This window comes from Bos mutus, chromosome 1 (genome assembly GCF_027580195.1).
Source record: "Bos mutus isolate GX-2022 chromosome 1, NWIPB_WYAK_1.1, whole genome shotgun sequence".
Classification (NCBI taxonomy): domain Eukaryota; kingdom Metazoa; phylum Chordata; class Mammalia; order Artiodactyla; family Bovidae; genus Bos; species Bos mutus.
The window spans coordinates 129,534,531-129,549,454 of record NC_091617.1 but is presented as its reverse complement, the minus strand read 5'-3'; the positions used below and the strand labels follow the sequence as shown (position 1 = coordinate 129,549,454).

Here is a 14,924-nt window from a genome sequence, read left to right as displayed (position 1 = left end):
GACATGACTCCAGATCCCTTCCTGACTCTCCTGGGAGCCATCCTGATTTTGTAGCCGCCATTGTTGAGGGGCAGCTGTGTGCCCACCCCTGGCCCTGGTGCTCTTCACGAGTCCTTGCTGATGGCCACAGCATGATGGCCTGCAGGGGCATGTGTCACGGTGACTGGGAGATGGGAGGAAGTGGGCCCAGGAACCCAGCCACTGGCCCAGGGAGTGTAAAGCCACAGGGTTCCCAGGAGGGTCCCCACTCACCTTGCAACAGGCATGAGGCTTCAAACCAAGACAGCCAGCACCCGCAGGCCCCTCTTCCATCCCTGGAGATGTGGAAGGAAAGGCTCTGAAGTCAGCCTCAGGCCCATAGGGAGGTGCTGTGGGCTCTGTCAGGCCTGAGGCAAGGGTGCCCCGCATTCACCAGGGGAAGCTCACGAGGTGCTGTTCCTTTTTTCCCCAGGGAGTCATTCCCGATGATCCTCGTGGCCAACAAGGTCGATCTGATGCATTTGAGGAAAATCACCAGGGAACAAGGAAAAGAAATGGCGACCAAACACAATGTAGGTGGTGTGTGTGTGTGTGTGTGTGTGTGTGTGTGTGTGTTGGAGTGGGGGGCTCAGGGGATGTCAGTGTCACCTCACTCCTGCAGTCCCGGTCTGTGGGAATGGCACGTAGACATCCTAGGTCATGGGCTGGATTCCATAGCAATGGAGCATGTGCAGTGTGGGATATTTTGTGAAAGAAGATGCCAACCTAGAGAGAAAGCACGTCCTTGTCAGTCAGTAGAGGCCCTGCTCTGGGGAGGGCCCTGGCCCTGGCCCTGATGCGGCAGGTTCATCACTGGGCCATGCAAAGAGCTGGCTTCTGTCTCCAAGCCAGCACCTGACTGTGCTCAGAACCGTCGGATCAGCCACCTTCACTGAGCCCTGCTCATGCCAGGCGTTGTGTTGGGGGAGCATCTACTCCTGGCTACCACACGTGGAGGTAGGCACTACTGTCTTCTTGGAAGACAATCTTGGAAGTGATCAAACCCAGGTTGGCCCAGCCCACAGCGCATGTCAGCAGACATCTTTAAGTTTTTTGAGTTTTTTCTCTATTCCTTGTGATGCCCCTTTACCCACTGGATGGTGGGGTCACTGGGCTTTTTCCCACCCCTCCCCTGCATTGGCCCAGCCATGCCCTGGCCTCATTAGTCAGGTATGTAGACATCCACCTAGCCTCCCGGGAAGTCTACACGATTATCGCTTCCCTCTGCCCAGTGGGCCTAGCTCTGCGAGTAGAGGAAAGGGGTCACTGTGGGTTAGTTTTGCTTATCTCTGCCTTCTGTGTTCATTCACATATTCATTCAACCGTCCTGTGTCCTGGGATACAAAACTCCATGCTTCAGGTGTTGACTTCTAGTGACAGAAGACAGTCAATAAACAAAGCAGGGAATTCCCTGGTGGTCCAGTGGCTAAGACTCCAAGCTCCCAATGCGGGGGGCCTGGGTTCCATCCCTGGTTAGGGAACTAGATCCCACATGCTGCAACCAAGATTCAGCCAATGCAGCCAAATAAATAAATAATTTTAAAAAAATCCAGCTTTTTAAAAAATAAGTAAACAAAGTAAATTAGAGTGTCCAAAGGTAACATGCTCTGGGTGAAGGTAAATTAGGGAGAGAAGGAGGGAACGTGGAGTGGGAGGGGCACACTTCTACAAATAGGTGATCAGGGAGAGCCTGGCTAGACGGTGCATGTCAGCCAGGACTGACTGGAGATGAGGGAGTAGGTCCTCTGGATATCTGGGGAAAGAATGTTCCAGCAGAGGGATAATCCAGCAATCCAAAGACCTGCTGTGGGAGTTCGAGGAACAGCAGGGAAGTTAAAGGAGGCCAGAGCAGAAGGAACGGGAGGGGTGAATAACAGGAGCTGAGGTCAGAGCAAGGGGGGTGCAGTGGGTTAAGGCCTTAAGGGCTTTTACTCAGAGTGAGGGGGAGACCACTGGCAGGTTCTGAGTGAGGAGAGACATGGCCTGACTTCTGGCTGAACAAGGGAATTCCAAAAAACCATCTACTTCTGTTTCACTGACTATACTAAAACCTTTGACTGCGTGATTCACAACAAACTGTGGAAAATTCTTAGAGAGATGGGAAATCCAGACCACCTTACCTGGCTCCTGAGAAACCTGTATGCAGGTCAAGAAGCAACAGTTAGAACCAGACATGGAACTCTAGATTTCCAGGTGAAATATCAATAACCTCAGATATGCAGATGACACAACCCTAATGACGGAAAGTGAAGAGGAACTAAAGAGCCTCTTGATGAGGATAAAAGAGGAGAGTGAAAAGCTGGCTTAAAACTCAACATTCAAAAACAAAGATCATGGCATCTGGTCCCTTCACTTCACGGCAAATAGATGGGGAAACAGTGGAAACAGCTACAGATTTTCTTTTTTTGGGCTCCAAAGTCACTGTGGACAGTGACTGCAGCCATGAAATTAAAAGACGCTCCTTGGAAGAAAAGCTATGACAAACCTAGACAGTGTGTTAAAAAGCAGAGATCACTTTGCCAACAAAGTTCTGTCTAGTCAAAGCTATGGCTTTTCCAGTAGTCATGTATGGATGTGAGAGTTGCACCATAAAGAAGACTGAGTGCCAAAGAATTGTTGCTTTTGAATTGTGGTGCTGGAGAAGACTCTTGAGAGTCCCTTGGACAGCAAGATCAAACCAACCAATCCTAAAGGAAATCAACCTTGGATATTCATTGGAAGGACGGATGCCAAAGCTGAACTTCCAATACTCTGGCCACCTGATGCGAAGAGCCAACTCATTTGAAAAGACCCTGATGCTGGGAAAGATTGAAGGCAGAAGTCGATGAGGGTGATAGAGGACAAGATGGTTGGATGGCATCACTGACCCAATGGACATGAGCTTGAGCAAACTCTAGGAGATAGTGAAGGACAGGGAAGCCAGGTGTGCTGAAGCTCATGGGAGTGGCAAAGAGTTGGACACGACTTAGCGGCTGAACAACAACAACAAATACCAAATCATTATGTTGTACACCTGAAATTAGTGTTGTGTGTCAATCATACCTCAATTTTATGTGTACATATATAATTATATGTTTATATACATGGAAAAAGAAAAAAATGCCTTGAAACCCAAGAGGAAAAAAGTCATGAAACCCCTGTAGGTACGGCAAGAGTCCTGGAATTGAGGTTGGGGACAGTTCAGTGCCATGCATGTGGGGAGATGAGCTGAAACAGGAAAAGCAACAGAGTGGTCAGTGATATGTAAGGACCAGAGTGAGGTCTTGAGAGCCAAGAAAAGGACATGCCTCAAAGAAGAGGGGGGGGATCGACCAAGACAGGTGTGCTCAGAAGTTTCCAGGTGAGCACTGAACTGACCGCTGGGTTTAGAATTAGATTGAGGCCTCAGAAAGCACCCACCTGTCTACCAGCCAACATCCTGAACAGAGAGAGGCCAGGAGCTATCCCATCCCATAGACTCAGGCTCCACACAGTGAGCTGATGCTGACGGCTTTCACAGACCCCTTCTGGGTGGGTGGGTAAGGATGGGGGGAGGGCGGCAGTGCGGGGGTAGCAGCAGCCCCATTCTTCAGGTAACAGAGAATGAGACACAGGGGGCTGGTGAGGCGTACCCCACCTACCCCCACTGGAACCCAGGTCTCCAGTGTCTCAGCTAATGTTGCTTTTACAGCAAATGCTGTAACCCCATTTATCATTAGACCACATGACCTTGTTAGCGCCTGTCCTAATTTTCGAGCTCATAAGGCAAGTTCCTCCTGAGCTGACCAAGGCAGGTCACCCCCACTCAATGTAAGAAGGTGGCATTTCCTGGCCCTTCAGTGGAGCCAAACAGTATTACTTACCATTTGTTGCATGATTTCCCTTAGTTTAAGTGTTGTTACTACGAAATCTTAGAATTCTAAGAACCCAGATAATGCACCTCAGTGTTTCTGCAGAGGCCAAACCCCCCCAGAAAAAAGGTGGCAGTGTCTGGAGACCAGAGATATTACAGCTGGTGTGCTTGTGAGGGGGTAGGCAGGAAGCAGAGGTCTGGCCCTAGGAACCTGGGGCATGCGAGCTGGCAGGATTACAGGATGCAAAGAGGCTCCGGGCAGGTCCCTGCCCCCTGGATATCCACAGGGGAGAACACTGCTCTGCCCTCAAAAGATCGACTAGGACTCCAGCTCCCGGGACCTACTGGGATGCCCACCATGCTTAGAAGAGGCTCTGTAGTGCACCTCAGCACCCCTACCTGTCTGCGTCAGGCCAGGCAGGAAATGGAAGGTGTTCCCGGTCCAGATCTTGAGTCTCCCCTGGCTGCTGTGTGGCCTTGGGCAAATACATCACCACTATGAGCTCAGTCTCCCCAGCTGCAAAACGGGGATAGCTGACTTGCTTACCTCAGCGGGTTAACGTGAGGATTAGCAAGGTCGGGGACATTGGGACCTCGGAGGCTAAACAGCCCACAGTCACCTCAGTGAGGAGCCTACAATCTAATAGCCTTCAGTGGCAGGCAGTTTCCTCTCAGGGTTATCAGAGGCTCAAATATTTGTTGAATGGAAGTTTGGAAATTCTGAAGGTCTGAGCCCTGGCCTTTGTGCTCTGCTCTTTGTGTCTGGGTCAGTAGAGCAAGGCCCCTGCTCCAAGCCACAGCAATGTGTGAACATCTGATCTGTGATGGTCGTTGGTGGGAAGGTACTTTTTGATGTGTTCTGGGCAATCCTTTACAGCCTGCTCCTCCTCTAAGATGACAACTTACCCTATCCCTGCCTTTAACCTGTCGGTCATTTTTATTTTCTTTGCTGTGTTTTTTCCAATGTGTTAATAGTGAAATGTCTTAATTTTGTAATCAGGAAAAAGTTGCAAAAAATACCAGAGTTCTTCAGTCTAATCACGATTGGCTTGCCTGCATCTCATCTAGGGAGGCCAGTGCGTGCTGTCTGGAGCCCACACTCTCTCTACTTGGTAGGAAAGTGGGGGTGTGCCTCCCGCTTTTATGGGGTCCCTGTGAAAGGAGGAGTCTCTGTCCTGACTTCATGGAAGCTTTGTTTTCCTCGCTGTGCCAGCCCAAGGCTTGGGGTAGACATGGCCCTACGAGGTCCCTTCAACCACGTCTCCTAGTTACTGCCACCCTCCAGCCGGCTGGTGACTCCTCAGTCCTAAACATGCAGACATGAGCCTTCTGTAAACATACTGAGCTCTGGGCTCACAGATGCACACAAGAGAGAGCTGGGCCAGGCAGGCTGCTGGAGACCAGAAGGGATGCACAGACCACCAGAATCACTAGGGTGCAGAGTCCTGCGCAGGGCCATCCCCTTTCCCACCCACATCCCCTCGGGAGGACCCAGGAAGGGGGGCAGGATCCCCCAGGGCACAGAAAGAGACCTCGGGGAGGAAAGTGAATAGAATCAGAACATACGTCAGTTTGATAAATGAAACAGTCTTTAGTCTTCAAGTGTATAAAAAGGTCTTTTTCATTCTATTTTTAGGGGACCCCAAAATATCTCTGTGAACCAAGAACAAAAGAGAGAGTCAGAAAAGCCGTCAGGAAAACTTTTCAACTTTAAAGAGTGAGAAACCATAGATAACTAATGAGAACCTACTGTACCGCACAGGGAACTCTACTCAATGCCCTGTCATGACCTAAATGGGAAGGAAATCCAAAAAAAAGAGGGGCTGTATGTAAACATATAGCCGATCCACTGTGCTGTACAGCAGAAACTAACATTGTAAAGTGACTATACTCTAATAAAAATTAATTAAAAAATAAAATCCGCACAGCTTCTAAGTAAAGCAGTAATAAGTAAATAAAGAGTGAGAAGCCACCCAAGGCTTGAGATTGTAGGTGCCAGGGGGCTCTGCAGGGTTCCTTGGGGACTCTGAGAATTTTGCATTTTTTAGGGAAAAGGGCTTTGTGTATCTCAGTGACTCCCGTTTTGCCTTCCAGATTCCGTACATAGAAACCAGTGCCAAGGACCCACCTCTCAACGTCGACAAAGCCTTCCACGACCTGGTTAGAGTAATTAGGTGAGTGAGGCTCGCCACCTGGAAGCAGGGCCTCTGCGGCAGGATGGGCACAGGGAGGGCTGGAGGAGCACGGGGGCACCTTGTCCAGGCCCAGGCTGGGCTCTTCTGGGCCTTGTTCTGGGTTTCTTATGCCTCTGTCCATCTCTCTCTGTCCTCCCCACCCACCTGTGCCTTCCCCTACTCCCTGTGGATGGAGCCACAAGCAAACAAAGTGCTCTCCTGCCCAAGGTACCACGCAACCTCCTCCCTGGATCTCCTTCATCCTGCAGCTCAGACTCCCCTTGGGCAGTGCCTCCATCCTGCCCTCCCCCATCCAATCCCAGGCTCTCCCGACACCAAAGCTGCCAGCTCAGTAAAAAGTAGGCCCTCCCCTCTTCCCTGATGTCAGAACACCCCTTGACATTCTAGCTGAACGACCAGCATCCGATTCCCAGGCTGCAGTCACAGAGGCTTCGCACATCTGTCTCCTCACCAGCCCCCACACACTGGCAGTCTGCGAGGATTGTCAGAAACCCCAGCCATGGTCTCTTGTACATTCTTTTGTGTAGTTAGGTGTAAAGCTTCATCATCTCATGCTTAGATGACGGAGACAGCCTCCTGGCTGGTCTCATCATCCTCTATCTTTCCTGTTCCCCAAATCCTCAACCTACAGAGACACCTAATCAGTGGTTTGCAGACGACATGCATTTAGCCTGTTATCTTATGCTGGGGACCTCTAGGGCTGTCACAGAGTTGTGGAATCACATGCAGGCTGTAACCATGTGCTTCCTGACCTGCCATCTCTCAGCCCCCACCCCAGTGCGTGCACACACTCACACTCATGCACACACACCCAAAAACCTCCTTTTCTGATTATTCCCCAGCATGGACTGTGGTTGGCAGCCTTCACCTTATGCTTTAGCTGGGAGTCCTGCACTCATGAAATGATTTTCTCATGGGTGTTTGCCTGCTGTTAGGAGATGCTACCACACCCGGAGGGGGTGATGTCTTAGTTATGGACCTCCTAGTTCCAAGGACAGGTTTTAGACATGGGAAAAAATGAACAGGACTTCCCTGGTGGTCCAGTGGTTAATACTTAACCTTCCAATGCAGGGAGCAAGGGTTTGATTCCTGGTCAGGGAGCTAAGATTCCTACATGTCTCTTGGTCAAAAAACCAAAACATAAGCCAGAAACAATATTGTAAAAATTCAATAAAGAATTTTTAAATGGTCCACATTAAAAAAAATCTTTAAAAAATAAAATAAAATATGAAACACATACATAGAAGCCAACATTGTATGACATATAACATAGCTTGATGTTACATGTGATGGAAATAAATGCAGCCATAGCATGGTATCAGGAAATCTCACCAGTAGGATGGCAGGTTTTGCTCTGCCCTCTCTCCCTTCCCACTTTCCCTGCCTTAGAGATGCTTTCCAGACCAGGCCTTCCTCCTCCAGCGTCCAGGACCAGGATGTCCCCTCCCTACCCCCCTTCCCCCACCCCTCCCCATCCAGAACCAGAGCTGACCTCCCAGTCACAGGCCCAGGAGCAAGGGAGGAGAAGGCAGGGAGAAGCAAAGGCCCTTTGTAACATTGCTATTCTGTCCTTCCTTCTCTCAAAAGGCAGCAGATTCCGGAAAAAAGCCAGAAGAAGAAGAAGAAAACCAAATGGCGGGGAGACCGGGCCACGGGCACCCACAAACTGCAGTGCGTGATATTGTGATGGCCCGAGGCCCTGGGCACAGTGACCAGGAACTGGCCAGCCCTCGGGACCCTCCACTGCCTAACTGCATTGAAGACCATTCTAACCATGACCCTTGGCCCGAGGACTTGGCACAGGAAGGGAGAGAGGGAGGGAGGGCAGGGAGGAGGTAGGGTCTGGCTTTCCTGGAGGGGCACAGGTGGCCCGGTGTCTCACCAGAGACGAGGAGGCAGCAGTGAGCAAAGTAGCATCCGAGCCCCTGTGCTGACGCAGTCCGGTCCCTCCCTCTCTCCGTGGCTGTGTTGTTTCTCTGAACTCCATAGTGTGGGTTTGATGTGGGAGTGTTTCTCCATGTACGAAAACAAGCCATGATCAAGCTCCCCCCAACCCCACCCCTAGTCCACAGTGTCTGAGCCTGGGTGTCTTTTGTAGATTTTTAAATTATTTTAGGGATTATTATTTTATTAAAGGGGTCTGTACCCACTGCCTGGTGAAGTTTCAAGTCTTCAGCAGACCTCTCCGATATCATGTCTGGAATATTGTGGTTTTTTTTTTTAACTGAATTTTCCCAGCCATGCCAAAACTCAACTCATTATGAAAGTAGAGTGACCGAGAGACTGGGAAGTTCACAGCGACCGTGGCTGGAGGTTCAAGAGAAACAGACCCCACTCACAGCCTGTAAACTGGAGAGAAGGGAGATGTGTTTACCCAGAAGGCTTTACTGTGGTTCAGGATACAGATATTATGAAACAAAATTTTATTTTGCTGAGGAGAGGGGCTGGCACATCAGTTTTTAAAGGGCTTCGCCTTAACCTGGAGATGTATACATGAAGCAAGCTGACTGGCATTGTGAAAGTGTTCGTTTCTTTTTCACATGTTGTGGGTGGAGTTCTGTGTTCTTCGCAGCAGCTGTGAGAGAGCATTCTCCCGTCACCTGCGTGTCTGGTGCCTCTGATACAAACTCACTGAGCAGGTGTGAATGGTCTCCACGTTGAAGTCGGCTAACATGGACACCATCTGGAAAATTCTAGTTTGTGCTAAGTCTTCACCAAAAATGATCCAATACTGTTCTTACTAAAATAGCACCAAGACCCGAAGCCATTTTCCCTTTGAGTCAACTGACTCACTTCTTCAGTCCAATAAATGAGCAAAAACCCCTTGAAGTATTTGCAAGCTTAGTATTACAGGTTGCCTTTCTGGCACAAACTTTTATTAACCTCTTGGATCTTTACTATAATTGGAAGAGAAAGAAAGGTTGGGGTGAGGACATGGCTCCCCTACACCTGTTTCTACAAGGGGCCAGCCCCCAGCTCCTTGACAATGCCCACCTGCCTCTCAGGTGCTGCTGGTATGAGCCAGATGGGGTGGGGTGGGGTGGAGCAGGGCGGATGGGCAGCAGGAGCCACAGCACACCCCGGAGAGAGAGTCAGAAGATGAGGCAGTCGGCTAGTGACCTTATTTTCTATCTGTTACAAATCAGGCCACCAAGCAAACTAGAACATCCCTAGCAGGTGGCCTGGTCACCACTTGGAGAAAGAAACTCTGGAGAAAGTGAACACCCAGCTGGACATGGAGACACCTGGATTCTTCTTTAGTTTTGAAAATATGCTATGGTCCTAACTCAACAAGGTCACCAGCAACGTGGGGGAAGGGCTGGGGGCATAGCCAAAGAGTGACTCTGCTGCTGAACAAAATAATTTGTTGGAAAATTAGCTTTCATGATTTGTCTAAATGGCCCTTTTTTTCTGAGTCGAAAAGGAAGGATAACAACATTCAGCTCAGGCATTCAGATCTTCCCACGACCCGTAATGTTAGTGGGCCTTCTAAACATTGACAGGACAAGGCCCTTTCCAACTGCCATGCTCCTCTGGGCCACATCCCAGCAGCCCAGGTACAGTTGGGTGGCAGCTGTTAACTGAAGATGAGGAAGAGGCAAGACAGAGGGAAGAAGGAAGGATGGAGATGCGGTGATGGAGAGAGTGGTGGAGCGGGCCAGGAAGCCTTGCCCACGGGGCAATATCCGCTGTGAAATGTTCCCAGGCATGGACCACCATCAGCACCCTTAACCACTGTGGAGCCTGCGGTTCCCCAGTGGCACTGGGGAGTCTTGTTGGAAGCAGACCAATTGACTTAGAATGAAGCCCTTAGCTGTGAATGTAACCAGACAAGGGGATTCCAGCTGCTTCTGGGCCCTCCCCCAACTAGGGCCGTGCCATCTACCCCAGCCCCCAGTCCCATCTTCCAGGGCATCTCTCCTGCACTCAGCACGTAGCCCACAATGCTGAAGGCAGAAACTGGGTAAACGATGGCCTTCGGCAGTGTCCCTGTTGAGTTAATAGTCCACCTTCATTTCCCATGACCTCATTTCCCCTACAGCTGCGATGGGTAAATAACACTTTTGAAAGAGGTTCTCTACATTTTGGAGAACTGTGGGCTCTTGGGGCAGTGACGGCTTCCACCTAGGCCTGAGTTACAGTGTACCCAGTGGTACCCCCAGCACATGGGCTCCTGGCAGGGTCGGTTTGGAAAACCAGTAGCCATGCTCCTCCCTGAGTGCAGAGCCCAATGAGACTTGTGTCTTTGGTGACACTCTGGTGTTCCTACTGGCTTTTAATTTGAATTGTGCTACCTTCATGCCCCCTGGAGCACACCATTCCTGAAATCCCTTCACCCCCTGCCTTTGTCACTGTGCGCTCACAGATTTCCTTCTGACATCCTGCCCCTCCCCTCACTTAGTAGGGCTCCTGTTCTCCCCTTAGAGGGCAAGCGATCCGAGCCATCCTCCCCACCCCCACGCCTGGAGCAATGGCCACTGACCTCCCCTCACAGGGGACACTGGATGGCTTCAGTTAGGACTTTGTGCACCCCACCCCATGCCCCATCTCCTTGTGGAGAGTGCCTGTGAGCCTAGTGTGGCCTGTCTCCCGTTCCCAGGAGACAAGACCCACTAACACACGGCAGCTCTGACCCCTCAGCGGCCCCTCAGATGTGTTACAGTCAATCCAGAGCCAGAGCCAGGTCCCCTCCCTTTGCAGCCCCCATTGGAGTAGGGATTCCATGTTGGGTTTACTTAGAATGAAAGACACTTGAATTGCTGAGCACCTGTGAGTGCCCAGCTTCTATGACACAGTGTTAGCCATTGTCTATGCTAGTGGCCGTGGTCGTGAAACGAGTGATGCCTGAAGATCTCGATGAAGCTTGAGCCTTTTGTGTAACTTTTATTAAGTCTTTGTGTATCCCAACTCATTAATAAAGAAAAGCGGAGGAGCTCTTGTCTGTCTGATTTCCTCTTACTCAAATATTCCTAAAGTTATGACAAGAACATTGTATGTGGTCAGTGTCCAGCCCAAAATGACACCCACTTGCAGAGCAAATCTAACTCAAGGAGGAAACCACAGGTGGCTATGAGTGATGTCCCCGTCCTGCGTGGAGCCAGAGGATGAAGGCAGGTGAGCACTCGTTTAGAGACACAGCCTCCTGATGTCCAACAGCCCTGCCTTCGGGCTCTGCCACTGACTTTTATATGCCTTTAAGTTACCTGCTTCAGTCTTTAGCTTCCTTGCCTATGAATGGGACAATGATGTGTGCTCCCTAAGTAGACAAAAGCTAAAGCTAAGTGTGGCATCCATAGTACAGATCTTAGAAATGATGCTCTTTGCAAAGGACACCAAGTGGATTGTCTGACATTGCTTTTCATGGAAACTGCCCCCTGCCCCCGTCTGTAAGATTACAGTCTTTTGTATAAAGTGATTTCTTTTCTCTTTTGATTGAAACTGTTGGGTACTTGGCAAAAAACTTTGGGTCTTTTTCCCCAGGGAATAGAGACCAAATCCCTTCCTGGGTACTCTTTGGGTGATGACAGCTGAAGTAGGTTAACTTGGGGGCTAGAGGAAACTTCTCATCCCCTCTGGGCTGGGGGCAGAGAAGACTGTCGACTAGAATGGGGAGGGGTGGTGTGGCTGCCTGCCTATTCATTCCTTCCACACAGATTTATTGGACTCCACCCATGCCAGGCGTTGGGCTGGGTAGTGGGTATATGGCGCTGAGCAGGGCAAAGGATGTTCTGATAGTTCTCCTTTAGTCCTGTCCTACTCAATCAAAATCAGGACAAAATTCTTAACTCTGGTTGTTCAGTGATTAAGATTAGCCTTGCAATGCAGGGCACATGGGATTGATCCCTGGTCACAGAACTAAAACCCCGCATGACTTGGAACAACTGTACCTGCGCACCACAACTACAGAGCCTGAATGCCCCAAACTAGAGAGTCCATGTGCCACAGCAAAAGATCCTGTGTCCCTCAACTAAGACCTGACACAGCCAAATAAATAAATATTTTAAAATAAGCAAATCCAGGCTTTAAAAAAAAATCTGCATTTCAACAAGATCCCCAGGTAATTCGTATGTGCAGTAAAATCTGAGTATCACTGCCCTACAAAGGATATCAACTCAGCATCAGAATGAAATCCAGCCTGGATACACTTGTACCTTGGCACTTGGACTGCCAGCTCAGCCAGTCCAACCAGGAAAAGTCTCATCTGCTTTCAACTCAACAATTAGAGTTTGCTCCTTTGCCTGTAACAGCCACAAGATTCTGCCTGGCCAGGCAGCAAACTCAGAAGTGTTCCCACAGCCAGCAAGTGGTTTCCTTAATTGTGGGAAGTTTTTACACAAAGGCAAGTTCGATCCCAGTTTGCTTCTCAAACACTGAAACATTCTTCTGAAAATGTAGACAGCCACATTCAATGTACAGAGCTCTGAATCCAAGCTGAGAACACACAAAAGCTCAGTGTTCTTGGAGCTTTCTCTAAAGGTGGGTGTTCTGTACCAGCTGGAGATACTCTCATCCCCCAGGCCTCTGACTTTGCAGAGTTCCACCATCGTGCTTGGGGCTTCCCTGGTGGCTTAGCTGGTAAAGAGCCCAGGAGACACAAGAGGCAAAGGTTTGATCCTTGGGTGGGGAAGATCCCCTGGAGAAAGAAATGGCAACCCATTCCAGTATTCTTGCCTGAAAAATTCCATGGACAGAGGAGCCTAGCAGGGTCCATGGAGTCCTAGCCTAGCCTAGCAGTCCATGGGGTCACAAAGAGTTGGTATGACTGAGCACGCTTGCACACACACACTGTGGCAAACAGCGCATTGTCATGCTAATGTGAAATTTTAAACTGAAGAAAGCTGAGTTCTACCAGCCAAGAACTGATGGATGCTTTCAGTAGAACATACATCCTGGCAGTGATAAGGGAAAGTATTAACTCTGACTCAAACCAGCTTCCTGCTCAATCATGGGACACGTACCTGGACTGATGGACAGAGGTAAAAGAATCGGGTAAGTGGCTCTCAAAGTTTGGTCCCCAGACCAGCGGCTTCAGCATCACCTGGAAACTTGTTAGAAATGCAAGTCACCCAGGCCTGTATCAGACCTACTGAGTCAGAAATTGTGACTGGAGGCCCAGCCTTGCGTGCTTTCCTACCATGTGGATGTGAGGGCAGCTTGTTTGGTTCTAATCTGCAGGACAGCAGCCCGCTTTCTGGGGAAAGTTGCCCAGGTCCTCCTCTCCTTCCTGTGTCTGATGAACAAGGGTCCCTTGGGCCCTCGGGACCACCAGGAACCCTAGTATGGGGGTTATTCATCTTGGCTCTGTGGGGTGACGGGTGGGGTGGCTGACCCCCTCTCGACCCCCTCTCAAAATCATATGCAGGGGTTGCTCGGGTGGCTCAGCAGGTAAAGAATCCTCCTGCCAATGCAGGGACACGGGTTCAATCCCTGATCTGGAAAGATCCCACATACTGCCGGGCAACTAAGCCCAGCACCACCACTACTGAAGCCCGCACCCTCTAGAGCTGGTGCTCCACAAGAGAAGCCACTGCTATGAGAAGCCCACACACCACAGCTAGGGAGTAGCCCCTATTCGCTGCAACTAGAGAAAAGCCCAAGCAGCAGTGAAGACTCAGCATGGCCAAAAAAATAAATAAACATTTTTCAAAAATCGTGGACACGCAAAATTGTGTGTCCATATGCATTCTTCTGGGGAGATGGTCATGGATCTCCCCCTCAGTGAAAACGTGAACTGGCCCCTTGAACCTCCTTTTCTGACTGCAGGGCTTTCTGCTAGTTTCAAGGCCACCGAAAGTAGGGAGAGGAAATGAAAGGAGCGAAGGTCCGTCTTTAACATTCTTCACACACCCCCACATTGCCCCCACAACATCCTGAGATAGGAGTGGCCTCCCCTCTTCTCCCCATCCCCCAAGTGACTAAGTGCGTGACCCACACATGACTCATCCAGCTCCTCCCACTGGGGTTAACACCACCTGCCGCTCAGGCCCCAGCCTCCTGGGCAGAATTGGCAAAGTGGAGAGGAAACTTAGCATGCCATGATGGCATGAGACCACTTGGCAAGCCTCCCCGGGTGGAAGCCAGGTTCGGAGAAGGGATGTAAGGCATATAGCAAAGGTTCCTGACATGTCATCATCTCGAATTCATAACCGGTGGTTTGCAAAGGATTGTATATTAGTATTAGAATCACTTCCAGAGTTTGGGGAAAAAACCTTGCTGCCCAGGCCACAGCCCCAGAGAATCAGGTGCAGTTGGCCTGGGTCAAAGCCCAAGTATAAAGAGTTTTTAAAGCTCCCCAGAGGATTCAGCTGATGGCCAGGCTGAGACCACGAGATGGGTTCCATTGTTATGCTAATTATATATATATATTTTAATTTGGAGGCAAACCTTTCTCTTTTTTTTGGCCGTGTGCAGGCTTTCTCTAGCTGTGGCCAGTGAGGGCTACTCTGTAGTTGCAGTGTGTGGGCTTCTCTTTGCAGTGGCTTCTCCAGTGGCAGAGCACAGGCTCTAAATCACGGGCTCAGGAGTTGTTGCCCCCGGGCTTAGTTGCCCCATGGCATGTGGAATCTTCTCGGACCAGGGATGGAACTCATGTCCTCTGCATTGGCATGTGGATTCTTAACCACTGCACCACCAGGGAGCATTAGGCTGATTCCTTGAACCATATAGTTTCTCAGTGAAAATTGGTTAATAAAAGAAGGAAGTGGGTTGAGGAGCCCAGCCCTTTGTAAACCAACACTTGCCTATGAGGATTCTCTCTTCACCCAAGCAGGTCCTTTCAGAGCCTGGCTTAACTTGTTGACCAGTCTGTCCAATCCAATGTACATGTATGACCCCAGATCCAGGGGCAGGCCTGGTGCTACAATGCTAATGCCGAATGT

The 14,924-nt window shown here is 50.0% G+C and overlaps 1 protein-coding gene across 7 annotated transcripts in view; it reads left to right on the top strand.

Annotated features, from left to right (window-relative positions):
- Positions 1 to 10,978, top strand: part of MRAS (muscle RAS oncogene homolog) — a 71,910-nt gene extending 60,932 nt beyond the window's left edge. For all 7 annotated transcript variants that reach the window (XM_005908934.3, XM_070375674.1, XM_070375682.1 and 4 more), the window contains 3 exons: positions 452 to 551; positions 5,945 to 6,024; positions 7,633 to 10,978. In XM_005908934.3, the coding sequence (XP_005908996.1) occupies positions 452 to 551; positions 5,945 to 6,024; positions 7,633 to 7,732 (280 nt within the window). In that variant the 3' untranslated portion in view covers positions 7,733 to 10,978. The remainder of the gene's footprint in view (positions 1 to 451; positions 552 to 5,944; positions 6,025 to 7,632) is intronic.
- The last annotated feature ends 3,946 nt before the right edge of the window (positions 10,979 to 14,924 follow it).